This window comes from Poecile atricapillus, chromosome 1 (assembly GCF_030490865.1).
Source record: "Poecile atricapillus isolate bPoeAtr1 chromosome 1, bPoeAtr1.hap1, whole genome shotgun sequence".
NCBI lineage: Eukaryota > Metazoa > Chordata > Aves > Passeriformes > Paridae > Poecile > Poecile atricapillus.
The window spans coordinates 20,104,427-20,117,084 of NC_081249.1; the positions used below are offsets into that span (position 1 = coordinate 20,104,427).

The 12,658-nt window shown below is 38.0% G+C and overlaps 1 protein-coding gene across 4 annotated transcripts in view; it reads right to left on the reverse strand.

The window, feature by feature from the left end:
• WWC3 (WWC family member 3) overlaps positions 1-12,658 on the reverse strand; it is a 99,315-nt gene that overhangs the window by 47,755 nt on the left and 38,902 nt on the right. For all 4 annotated transcript variants that reach the window (XM_058846512.1, XM_058846530.1, XM_058846521.1 and 1 more), the window contains exons 3-5: positions 9,655-9,858; positions 6,517-6,593; positions 4,305-4,384 (exon numbers count right to left, since the gene is read on the reverse strand). In XM_058846512.1, the coding sequence (XP_058702495.1) occupies positions 4,305-4,384; positions 6,517-6,593; positions 9,655-9,858 (361 nt within the window). The remainder of the gene's footprint in view (positions 1-4,304; positions 4,385-6,516; positions 6,594-9,654; positions 9,859-12,658) is intronic.

Below are 12,658 nucleotides of genomic sequence, written 5' to 3' on the forward strand. Positions count from 1 at the left end.
GGTGGCATTTCAGGAAAAGGAAATTATTTAATTTTAACCAGATTTCTGTCCAGTTATCCACATATTCATGTTCCTGGATGCAACTTTGGAGCCCAGCTTATGAATTAATATTTGTTTAAAGAAAGAATCAGAGAAGTTCCTACTGCCAAAAATATTTAGGCTAAAATCAGTATTGCTGTCAACCCAAACTGACTAAAGTAGCTTACAAAATTACCTGTTATTTATTGTCTGTTAATTCTTTTCCCTTTTTTTATAAACATCTATTTCTGAAAGCCATCGAGTTAACAGAAGTCTTCCATTTTACTAATGTAAAATAGCATGATACAAACATAGATCAGACCTTTGTATGAATAGCAAGAATATTCAACTTATATGCAAGACTGTAAGGATATGAAGATGCTTCTAGGATACATGGACTATTAATATGCTTGTCATCATTTCAGTACTACAGGGCAGATTCCATGTTCCCCCATTTTCCTCCACCAAAGCACAGGCCTGTACCTGAGCGAAAATCTAATTTTAAAGTTTTCGTTGGATCTCCTAATCTCTAAATTAGTCTGTAGCTACAAATTGTTTAGCCAGTCCTAATTCCCTGTTACTCCTAACTTCTCACAGTATGCACTCTGCTCTCCTGGCCAACTGGCCAAGTTCTCATTTCCTTTGTTGCTAAATGCCTTCTTCCTCCAAAATTCCTGCCGGGGAGCAGTAGGGTTACTGAAAACACAGGGGAGAAGGAACTGCTCCTCCTTCTCAGTCCGTGCTGTCAGGCCAGGGGAAGGAATTTGTTCAAGAAAAGGCTCATATTTAACCCTGTAAGTCTGGACCATGACAGGATCAGACGCACCTCAGGGCAAAGATGCTGGGGAAGGCCGAGGTGCACCATCTTGCAGGGTGGGGATCTTTGCAGGCTTTCAACAGTGAGCTCTACAAAGTCTCCACTGGGCAAACATAAACCCATGTCCAAAGTTTTATCACACAGCATTGACAAATTTAGATGAAACTGTAGAAAGCAGGGTCCCAATAAAAAGCTGCAGCTCTAATAATATTGGCATTCTGACAGTACTGAAGTTGTAGAGATACTGAACCCCCCCCCTCAATCGCGTCTCCATTCTTAAAACCCCACTTCTATAGCTGTTCTATGGTTTTGTTTTCTTTTCGTTCTCCTCAAAGATGGTTAAGCCATTTTACTAAAATTAAAAAGAACAGAAAACAAAACACAGTCCAAGGCAGATACTGTACATGGAAAATGTCAGTGTAAGAGATTTGCATTTGACAAAGGCATTTCAATCTGACAGCAACATAAAATGATGGAAATACTGAGCAATCCAATTGCCCACTCCTTAAAAGCTGTCTCTTCTCTGAGAGCTATACCAAGCAAAGACAGCACAAATAGTCACCTGGCAGCAAGTTCCAATATTTGCACATGATGCCATTTTGGTAATACTTTCAAAGCAAACATTCAGCCAGATGTAAAGCACAAAGTTTGACGGCTCCTAATGTTGTTCTTGGCTTACACTTGAAATAAAGTGATGTACATGCCTTTAAAAAACATGAACAGGATACATGCCTTTTGCAGTTTGGCAGTTACTTGAAGATTTGACTTAGCACAAGAAGGAAGATGACGCAGACCAAAAATTTAGAAAACGTAACAGAAGTGGGAAATGTCTGAAATGCAATAAACTTTAAAGGGGAAGGGAAGTGGGGTAGGGAGTGAACAGAGCAAAAACCCCAGCATTTTGTTTTAAAGAAGGAGCAATGAATTTCTTTTTAGACAATATACTTACTTTGAGGATATGGAAAAACTAAACTACTTCACCCTTGGTACTTGACCTGAGTGACCCCTCTCCCAACAAATACAGGAGGTAGAGATTGCACAGGGACAGCCTAGAGCACAGTTAGGCTTTCAGGCTAATTTGTCTACTGACTACATAAGGGGGTGAGAGAAGCTCCTATCTTCGATTGTTAGTTAAGTACTCTCCAAATTGGCTCACTTCCTCCTAGAAGGAAAATACTCCCAAAAAAAGGGCATGTATCTCAACAGAAGGGCAAATTAAAAAAACAAACACTTAAAAGCACAAAACAAAACCACAAGTTTCTTTCACAAGTGAAGAAGTCAATGCAGAGAGCAGAGCTCAGCTCCAGGTAACACACAACAGGCAAAAGGTTCTCCCCAGCTCCAGCAAGCAAAAAGTGCCACCCAGTGCACCAGTGGGACAGAGGGCGATCGTAGTAGTGGCAGCAAAGAGCAACACTGAAGCTCTGAGCTGTCATGCCTGAACTTTTAAACTATGTGATTGGAGAGACCACTGACTAATCAGATATACTTTAAAATAATTCCTCTCTTGAATGTCTCTCCTATAACCCCATTCTGGAGCATGGGCAACTCAACTTGGGCTATAGTCCAAGACTAACATTTGTATTCTTAATCATTTGCAGACTTTACTTTTCAAAAAGTTGCACTACTTTGCTGGATGATCTTAAATGAATTATACTAATTAAAACAATCTTGAATTTCAAATGGCCTTCACATACTTTCATCATCCTAGTAAAGTGGTCAATCCTTTTATAAAATAATTGAACCTATACCCTTAAAATAACCCAATAACCAAGAGAAGGGAAACAAAAAAGCAGAAAAGGCATAGCAATTCCTACTCAAAGAAAATATGACTAAAAATCGTAAGACAAAATTGTTTTTGTTCTGTTACTGTTTACAAATCTAGGCCACCATACCAAGATTCTGACTACATTTAAAATATTACCTAGTATATTGAAACTGCAAATACTTTGAGTGCTTTATTTTACTGTTTTTCAGTTAGTATCATGCATTACCAATTCCCCCAATTACCTCTAAATGCTTCAATAAAAAAACATTTATGCCTGAAAATTATTACATTGTATCTGCCAATTAAGAATTTTGGTATTTTAATTGAACAAGTTTTCTTCTATGAAATTTTCTAAATGCACTATAAAACAAAAGAGCCTTGTTTAAAAAAAAAACCAAAAAACAGAAGATTTTGTTATTAAGAAAACAAAAATATTAAGTGCATGGGTTACTCCTTTTTTAAAAGTTAAATCTTAGAATCTTCCTTTAATTTGTTTTGTTATTTTAGTACCAATCAAAATTGGAAAGTAAGCACGCTAAGTGCTCCAGGATCCCTGGAATTTCATCAGAATTCCTCAAGTGAAAGCCCATGCTTTGCAGTGCCAATGCAATAAATCCAAAGCTTCAAAATATTTCTGCAGCTGCTGCACTTATGTTGCAAAATGCATTAGACATGCAACAGTTCCAACATTTTCAGGAAGCTTCTGCATTAGGCAGTTTGTTCACATGCATGCTGGAAAAAAGGCCAAGGTTTCTAAATGCACTGCCACGAATCCAAGGTGGATACAAGTGCTGTTCCAGCTCTTGGTCTAGCCGCTGGTCTTGCTGACCAAGAAGCCATAACAACCTGTGTTTACCCACCATCTTTTTCATGGCCTGGCAACCTCTCTCCCTATCCCACTGGGCATCCCGTGTATGAGCTATGTGTGTAGGTGACTAAGCAACATACAGATGGAAGTCACGCGGTTCCCTTCCCATCAGATGGCCTGCAGGAAGAGTGGCAGGGAGAGGGTCACCACAACATTTCACAACCTTTGACACTACTGAGCATGCAGGAAACAGAACAGGGCTGCCCAATAGCCCTGGGAGCAGTGGCAAATTGCCCTGAGCTTCCTTTCCTTAGTGGGAGGAGACAAGGAGTCACATTTACATGCAAACATTTTGCACACATGCAACACAATCCAAGGTCTCACAGAGCACTAGATTTACAGTACAAACACAAAACAGCCCTGCAGTGCAGAATGAGATGGCCTGACCATAACAGGGAGAAGGAGTGTTGTGGTGCACAGAAATCCCCCTAAGAAGTTATGTGCCCGGCCAGAAAGCCTTGGTACTGCCACAGGGAAACTAAAGCATGTTGCTTTGGGCTGTGCTCCAGGCAGTCGTTATCTCCAAAACATATTCAGGAAATATTTTTTAAAATCTTATTCCAGTTTGGCAACATCTTGAGAAAGAGTTAAAGAACATGGCCCGTAAAGCTATTATTGTATGTGAACCTACAAAATCACAACTCCAACCAATTCTTTCTACTCTTCTTCCATCCTTTCACATTGTTCTCACCCTGCATCACCATCACAGCAAAAAGTCTGAAGCACAGCATTTAACATTTTATTTTTGACAATACCGTCCTATGAAATTTATTCGAAGGCAAAAAAAAACAAACAACCCCAACAAAAGATCCTCCCACGAACTCTTAACTTACTCTTGCAGAGTTTCCACTCCTTTTTCTTTATATTGCAACTCCTGCTTCATCTGTGCCAATTCTCGTTTCAGCCTAGAAAGCTGAATAACATAACATAATTAAAAGTAAAAATAAGCAACAGTAACTTACATGATAAAAATAATTGTTTTTTAAATACAAAATCTTAAGCTACTTTAAAGAACTAGAAGTAATAATTTCTCTTCTCTTTTTTTGCTTTAAAATTTTGCCTTAAAATAACAGAAGACTTTCTTAAATATCATAAGGCCCAACCAAATAGCAGCCAAAACATTCAGCTTTTGAAGTATCAATTTCCTCATCTATTCCATCAGGTTTCTTTCTTCAATAGCTTATGCTAACAGTTAACAAGTTTCAATCCATATAAACTTTCTTATCCCTTTGTAGCAAAGATACCTCTTAACTGTCTTCAATTCTTTAGTCAACTTTAAAAAAGATGGAACATTCAAATGCTATTTATTAATTTTTCAATCCAGGAAAACAAAATTACTGGCAGCAAAACTGGTCTCTCTCCCAGAAATGGCAGCCTAGCTTTCTACAGTTATTTTCATATCATCCTGCCCTCTCAACCCCTTGTCAATTATCTTGATCCAACTAATGAGCATAAATCAAGTGACATAGCAAAGATGTCTCCAAAAACCTATTATTGTGGTTTTATGGAAACAGTTACCTGAGTAGGTTATGCAGACCATGGAAGAGCCAAGAATGATCTGCAAAGAAACAGCTTCTTGCCCTCCAAAGCTGACAGATAACTGAAGGCAATAGCAGGAGGGGAATGCAAGGGACAGCAGACAAATGAGGGGAATAGGGTTGTTTTGGTATGTGGTAGTGAGGCTAAAACTGAGCTGCGAGCCCCAAGAGGGGCAGGGCTGGAAGAAAAAAAACTCTCTCTTCTTAAGCCACCGAAGAGCATATTTTCTAGCCTTTACCCAGAGCACTCTTGATTTTCACATGTACATCAATCAATGACAAAATCATTAAAAAACAGATTAAGAAAATACAGAGTAAAAAAATAATCTGTTTCTTCAGCTCTACTCCAAGAGCAAGGGGCTTTGCACCAGTACCAGGATGCAAACCAGGACTGTCAGAAGTCCCACCATCCTGCACAGTTCTCTCCCTTTCATCAAAATTCATGGCACCAGCCCCGAAACAATCCTATACCCTCAGCAGCTCCTTTAACATTAATCAAAGGTAAAATGAGAAAGTGCAACACTAATGTCATGTACACAAAAACTTCACAGTGCCTATTTCATTCTATTTCCTGAAACAACTCAATGGCTATTCACACAGTCACTTGAACATACTATTTTATGCATGTTGTAGGTCATTTTGTTTTAAAGAGGAAAAGAAAATAGTCATAAGTGAAAACCTTGTTTATTTTCTTCAAATATTAAATAAGGCTTGTTTTCTTGTTTAGAATATGCTGACATTTAGAGTATGTAAAACAAGCAAACACTAGTCAGCATGTAATAAATATATACAGAGAGAATAAATGCCTTTGAAGGGTGGTGAACGGGATTTATTTTCAGAGGCGCTCATGTGAAAAGTGGTCGCTATAACAAAAATGGAACACTATCCTGCAAGGATAAGTATTTTTAAAAATACTTATTTATCAAAACCATTACTCTATTTTTTTAAAAAATATATAAATAAGGAACATTTTTGTTACAGAACTGCCTATCATTGTTAGAATACTTGAACTTCCCTCTCTTCATAAAAGAGCTCTGGCCAATCAGCTGGAAAATTCTATTTGGCCAATAGGTCTACTGAACTGTGAAGAGATTTCCAAGTAAGTGGCTAAACCTACAGTCCAGCAGAACCTCACTGAAAATGGGTAAATGGTATGAAGACAGTGTGTTTGAAAGAATCTGGCTGCAGAACATTTACTACTTGTGGCAGTTTGTAGAGAGAAAGCAATTTCTGAAAACCTGGCTGAGCTTGCCTCTGACATCTGTGACAGAAGTGTTTGCACTTGCAACATGGTGAAAGAATTATTTCTCAAGTCACTGAAATGCAGTCAATATAGAGCTGTTTTAATAGAGCAACGGGTTAGAATAAAAAAGCACTTTTCAATACTGTATTTCTATAAATGCATGCAACTATCAGAGAACATGCTGAAGTAAAAGAAAAACAGACCCTCCCTCCCTTCCCCACGCCTATTTCATATTTTTACAAAATGAAAAAAAAGATTACTCACTCTGTCACGACGGCTGGCTATTTCTGCTTTAATCTGATATGGGTCATACTTGGTATTAGCTGAAAATCCAGAGAATGCTAAACAGATGGAAAACAGTATTTTACTTTTTCCCCCTCCTTTAATATAATTGTTAAGACGTGGCACTATATAATAAACCATTACATTAATTCTTTTTCTTACAAGTCACTAGGTTCTAAAATTATCCTCTGTGCTGAACTGAAGATTTCCATTTGGCCCACCTGAATTTTTTTTTTTTTTGTCCTGAACAACACCAAAAATTGCATATAGCAGCACCTCATATTTCCTAAAAACAATGAGCTTCTATGATAGGATGATGCAAGAAATTTGTGTAATATTAACAATTACTAGCTACTTCCTAGGTACACTGAATTAACAATACAATAGGGACTAAAGTTAAAAAAAATTATTGTCAGAACAAAATTATACCAGCTAGGGAGAGAAGCTGCCTTCTAAAGCAACAGTGTAGGGAACTGAAATACAAATCAACCCTGGCAAGAGAGCTCTTAACACAGGGTATCTACAGTCAGGCAATGATGTCAAGCTGTGGCATTACAAACTAAAGCCTACATAGGTTAAGCAAAGTCTAACCTAGAGGATAGACTGGGTAAGAGCAACCATGATTTATGGAGTGAGCCATTCAAGGCAGCACTGGCCCACTGAAAAATGTCTGGTATGTGAATGAATGGGGTTGTGCTGTCAGACCTTCCATCCTTTTGCAGAGCTGAAGGCTTCTGCACTGAAACCCATACCTGTGTCAGGGGCTGCACTGGGCCCTTTGACTCTCAAAAGAATACTGCAATGTCAAGGTCATGTCGAGCATGCAGGAACTTGCCAAAAGGAGTAGTCATACCTGGACTAATTCTCTAAATCCAGAATTTTCTGTGTTTTTTATTTTATTTTTAAACAGTGCTGATCACAACTGAGTCACAAAACCGCTGCATGGGCATCACCCTGCCAACCCACAACCACTGAGCTCACACCACCTCCCACTCATAAGCACAAGACACTGACTTAATGGCACCAACCACAAGCAAAGTGGAGGAAAACTCATTGTGAAGTTTTAGTTCTTTTAGTGCAGCAACTTGAAACAAGTGGTGGTGAAGGCAAAGATAAATGAGCATCCAACTTCAGTAACGTAATTGCACTAGAATTAGAAGCCTAATATTTCTGTACAATAAAAGGAGAAGCAACCATCTCACAGTGTAGCGGAGGAGACAAATTAAGAAGAACAAGTGGAGAAGAAGCTTTTGGGAATCTTGAGTTCACAGCATGATTACCCCCCAAAGGGATATTTTAAAAAAAAAAATAAAAAATCATCTGAGTAATCAGCCCATCCCATTTTCTCAAAACAGATGCATATGATCTTAAACCAATATAAAATATATTAAAACATCTGTAGAAAAGTAGTATTTTTCCACCTGAAAACAAGCAAACAGTTTTATGTTATTGGCCTTAGGGATTTTCATTATCAACTCCAGATACACCTACAAAACCCCAATTATGAGAAGATTGAGAAACGTAACTAAATTGACATAAGATTTGCTTTCATACCAGATAACCCTCAATTTTGTCATTTTCAGTCATATTTTGTTGCTGTTTCAAATACCTTATTTTTTGAAGAGCTTCAAAAATATGAAAGATGTTATATTTTTCTAGTATAGTTTCATCTTCAATGAAAGCTTCTTTCTGTATACTGAGCTGAAGTAATTCAACAAAATATCCCACAGAACTACTGCAAATTTTAAAAAACCAAAAAGCCCAAGGTCCAAGAAAGTAATAAATGTTGATTTAGATTTTATACATCTCAAAAAATAGGCATGGCACTATCTTTTACTCTATTCCAAGTCTTTCAATAGTTGTTAAACACACTTTAAACAAGTTTATTTTTTAAAAAAAAACCAACTTTCTTAATAGGAATATATCGTGCTACTTCTTCAGAAACTTGAACATGAGAAGGGGAAATAAGACTAGTCACAACTGTTCAGTTATGTCACAAACTGAATCATAGAATACATATACATAAACTGAACAAAAAGATGTGAATCCCAGTTCAACAGTAACAGAATAGTTGGTCCAAACCATCTGGGACACCTCAGCTCTAGAAAACATCTTTTATTCAGAATTTTGGCAATGCATTTATTACCTTGGATTAATAAATACCACTGAATCAGTAGCTAAATGCTTCTATCCAGACATCTGCTGTAAGCCCCCTTCCACAGTCAGATTTCTTGAACATTTTCAGAAGAGGCTAAAGCAAAGCTTCCCATTCTTATTAAATTCTTGGCAGTTAACAGCAAACCTGCAGTTAAAATGACTGTACACTGTACAGCCATTGAAAAACACCAGTTAAGCCCAGTAAAACGCCACTCCATTTCCATGTGGCTATTGGGTATATCCACTTCTCTGAACTAGTTCGGTTGACTCTTAGACAAAAACACCTTTTCTTACTGCACCAGCCAACACCTATGACAGTGGTGCAACATCTTCAGAATTCAGAAAAAGTGTATCATCTACTCCAAACTACCAGAGTCATTTGAAGAATGAAAAGGGCAGGAAATCAAAGCTCTGTATCACCAACATAAGTATCACAGGCTGGCACTCAAGAATGAGGTGAGCTAATGAAATATTGTTTCCAGTCAGAGGTATTCCTGAACACAACAGCTTGCCACTAACTCTTTAGAAAATTTGCTAAACAGACTATGGATCCGCAGGCTTACCCTGAGGTGGTGGCTCCCTCCCATGTTAAGGGGAAAACAAGCTTTGAGTTTAGGAGTGCAGGTAGGCAGCTGGTCCAGCAACGTTCAGCCCTTTGTTGCCTTGCAGGCAGCATCACTACAGCTGGCTTCAAGATGGGTAGAAACACCAGCTGGGATATATGCCTGTTTAACGTTACATCCCTTTTTAATGTTAACATTTATCCCTATTAAATGTTAAATCTCTTGTTGTAATAGACAAATTGGGAGACACTGAATTGCAGAGTCAAAGCATAGCACCTCACTGCTGCAGTCAGGACCTTCATTCAGAGAAGAATCAGGCGTTGGAAATACTTCACACTATTTCTTACACCACATCTTGTGAGGGCAGGTGGGTAAAATGAAGGAAAGATAGTAAACTCACAGCTGGCATAGGAACGGCTGTCATCCTCACACATTTTGTGCAATTGCTGATATTCTTCTTGGGCTAGTTCAAAACGCTGCTGCTTTATTTGGTAAATCTCCTTCTTGGCATTGAGTGCCTCCTGGGCAACTATTAAGTATTCCTTTAGCATGCGTTCTTGCTCCCTTCTCCATTGTTCCCTTGGGTCCTCAATTTGTGTGAGCTCTAAGAAGAAAAAAGTAAAACCATTACAATAAAATTATATGACACCTTGTGCTACCAAGTCCAAGTTATTTTTTTCAATGTCTATTCTCAACCAGCACACCCAACACTACAGTGCCCAAAATCACTCCAGTCAGGATGAGAAGGAAAGATCCAGAGTGCAAGAACAGGAAAGGCCATTTCAAATATAAAAAGCATTTAAATGTTATTCTTTTCTTTACAAACCAGTGCAAACCCAAAGAAAACAGTAATTTGGCTCTAACCTTCCCTCATAGCGAACTTGAAAATTCCAAGAACTACCTAAAAACAGAACGATGAGGAAAAGTGAAAGGTATCTCAATGCTTAACCCACAAGTCTGTAAACAGCTGGAATTATCCTATGATACTGCATACAACTTTGCAAGTGTAACATCATCAAAGGACAAAGGCTAACCCTGCACATTTAAGAAGAGTAAGGTAATTCAACAGAGAAATCAGCATCTTAGTCTTGAATCCATAAAGCTTTTAAATCACTTCTTTTTTGTCTCAAGAAACAGCAGTCTGGTGTTTTTCATTGCCGGGGTTTAGAAGAGTTTTTATTTAAACAAAACCCAAAAACAAATTTTTTTAAAAAAATTTTCCTACATCTATTGATTTTCAAGGCTATTACTGCATACCAATCTCTTTGCAGTTGCAAAGACATTTGACGATGACACACATTAAAATCCTATAATTATTGGTTCATTTTGGGGGTTTTTGTGAGTCAACAAATATGTTTTACATGAAGATGCCCATGTAAAGCCTTGTGTTTAAATGTAATGTTAATTTCTGATTGAAGCTCTACCAGTAACAAGCTGCTGCAGACACAATGTCAGTGTTCAAAGTAGTGGCAAAACCTGCAGCACAGTCAGGAGCTAAGCACCTAGCAATTTTTTCCAAAGTTGGTTTCTTACAAGAGATGAAAGTCAGTTATGTTTTACATTAATCCCGAGTACATAATTCAGTGTATTGGTGCCAGTGATGAAATACAAAACTGTAGAAGATTGAGCCCAACAGATTAAGAACTCTAGAGGTGTCAAGGTGATGCTAGCAGCTCTATAATTTGAGAGCCATCTGAAAAGTATACAAACAAAAACAGAAAGCTCTGTAAAAAGCAGGGTTTCCAGAGATTTGCAGATTAGGTTCCTAAATAACCTCTTCTCTTAACAGCTGTACCTTTCTCTCCCTGCAACTCCTCACATTGAAACAGAATTAAAGATAATGCCTACAGTTCTGCAATTTCTCCCCACTTCTGAGGGACCCCTTTAATTCCCTTATGGCTCCAATGACCCAAAACTAGCTCCTCAGCCAAGGACAGGATGTGCTTTGGCTTGTTGAGTTTCCGTAAATCCTTCTCTACATGGAGGGCAAGAAGAAGAAAACAGAGTTCTGACTGCTGCCCACCCTTCACTAAGGGCATTTCAATTTCCACTGCTACCTCATTTGTCCATTACTACCCCTGTGCAAATTTTAATATTCCAAAACCTGATAAACCCCCAGAAACTATGAGAAAACAGTAAATATTTATAAAACAGATAGGCTTACTAGGATTCAGGTTTTATCTTTGAATGGTGTATTAGTCCAAATCTCAATAAACAGCCCAGGCTAAGGTGTTAATGTTCTATCACACATTAAGCCTCTAAGATCCTGTACTTAAGGGCACTGCATCTCTCACAGAATTATTTCAGAAGCCTTCTGAAAAGCTAGCAGCATTCATCTGAGGTAGAAAACATTTTTTGTGCATGGGTAGCTCTGTTTTTTTCTGGTTTATGAAACTTTGCCCTGGATTTCTAAACAAGTTTGCCACATAACAAGACTAAAACTACATTGTATGATAAAATTAACTTCCTTCATTTCTTTACAACCAATTTAAAAACACTATACTAACTCAAGAACAGTTCCAGACAAATGCAGAGAATATATTATTCCCTCACTGGGGAATGCCCAAATGCTTAGAGGAGACTTCAAAGGCTCCCAAGACTCTGAGGAGGAGGGAAAGGAATTCTGTGGCTGGCAACTGCCAAGGTTTTTAAGCAATGGTTGGATAACAGCCAACAGCAGCTTAGTAAGGGTGTCAACAAAGTACTGAATTTACAGAACAAGATGGAGATCAGGGTTGGAAGCACCATTGAGATTTACAGAAGATTCCTCTGTTCCTTGGTTTTTTTCCAGTTTAAATGGAAAACTATTGCCTAGAAAACTTTTTCTTGCTTCCTGGGTAAACAAACATAGCAAGAGCCTTGGAAAAAAATCAGATGTATTGCTGTTTTCTTTTAAAAGGTGCAAGGGCAAAAAGCTTGAGAGTGCACAAAGCATGAGAGGTCCCTGGTAAGTGTAAGAGTAGAAAGACTCTCTTTGAATTATCCCTTGCATTTTCTCACTGTATTTCTTGACACCGAAGAACTTCTAACTGTTTTGTCAATTAACACAGAACTCCAATGCTGCATAAAGCATTTAACCCAGTCAGCCACAAAAGGCAATTCAAATGTTTTCTCCTGAAGCTGCCATTCCAAGTGGCTTAGACATACTCATTCCAGAAAAATATTTCTCCACCTCCTACACCACCTCTGCCACTTGTCTGACACCACACCTCATGATGCACATCATTGTCTACTCATTAGTTCTCATTTCTCCAAAGGAAGTTTATGCAGTCTTGATTGGTACCTTTGTTGTCCACAGTTTAAAAACTGGATCTAGTATACTACTAATTTTTGAATAATAATTATCCAGCTATAATATCAACTCTATCTTCCCTCTTATTATAAATCTTGCTGGTATATGAAAG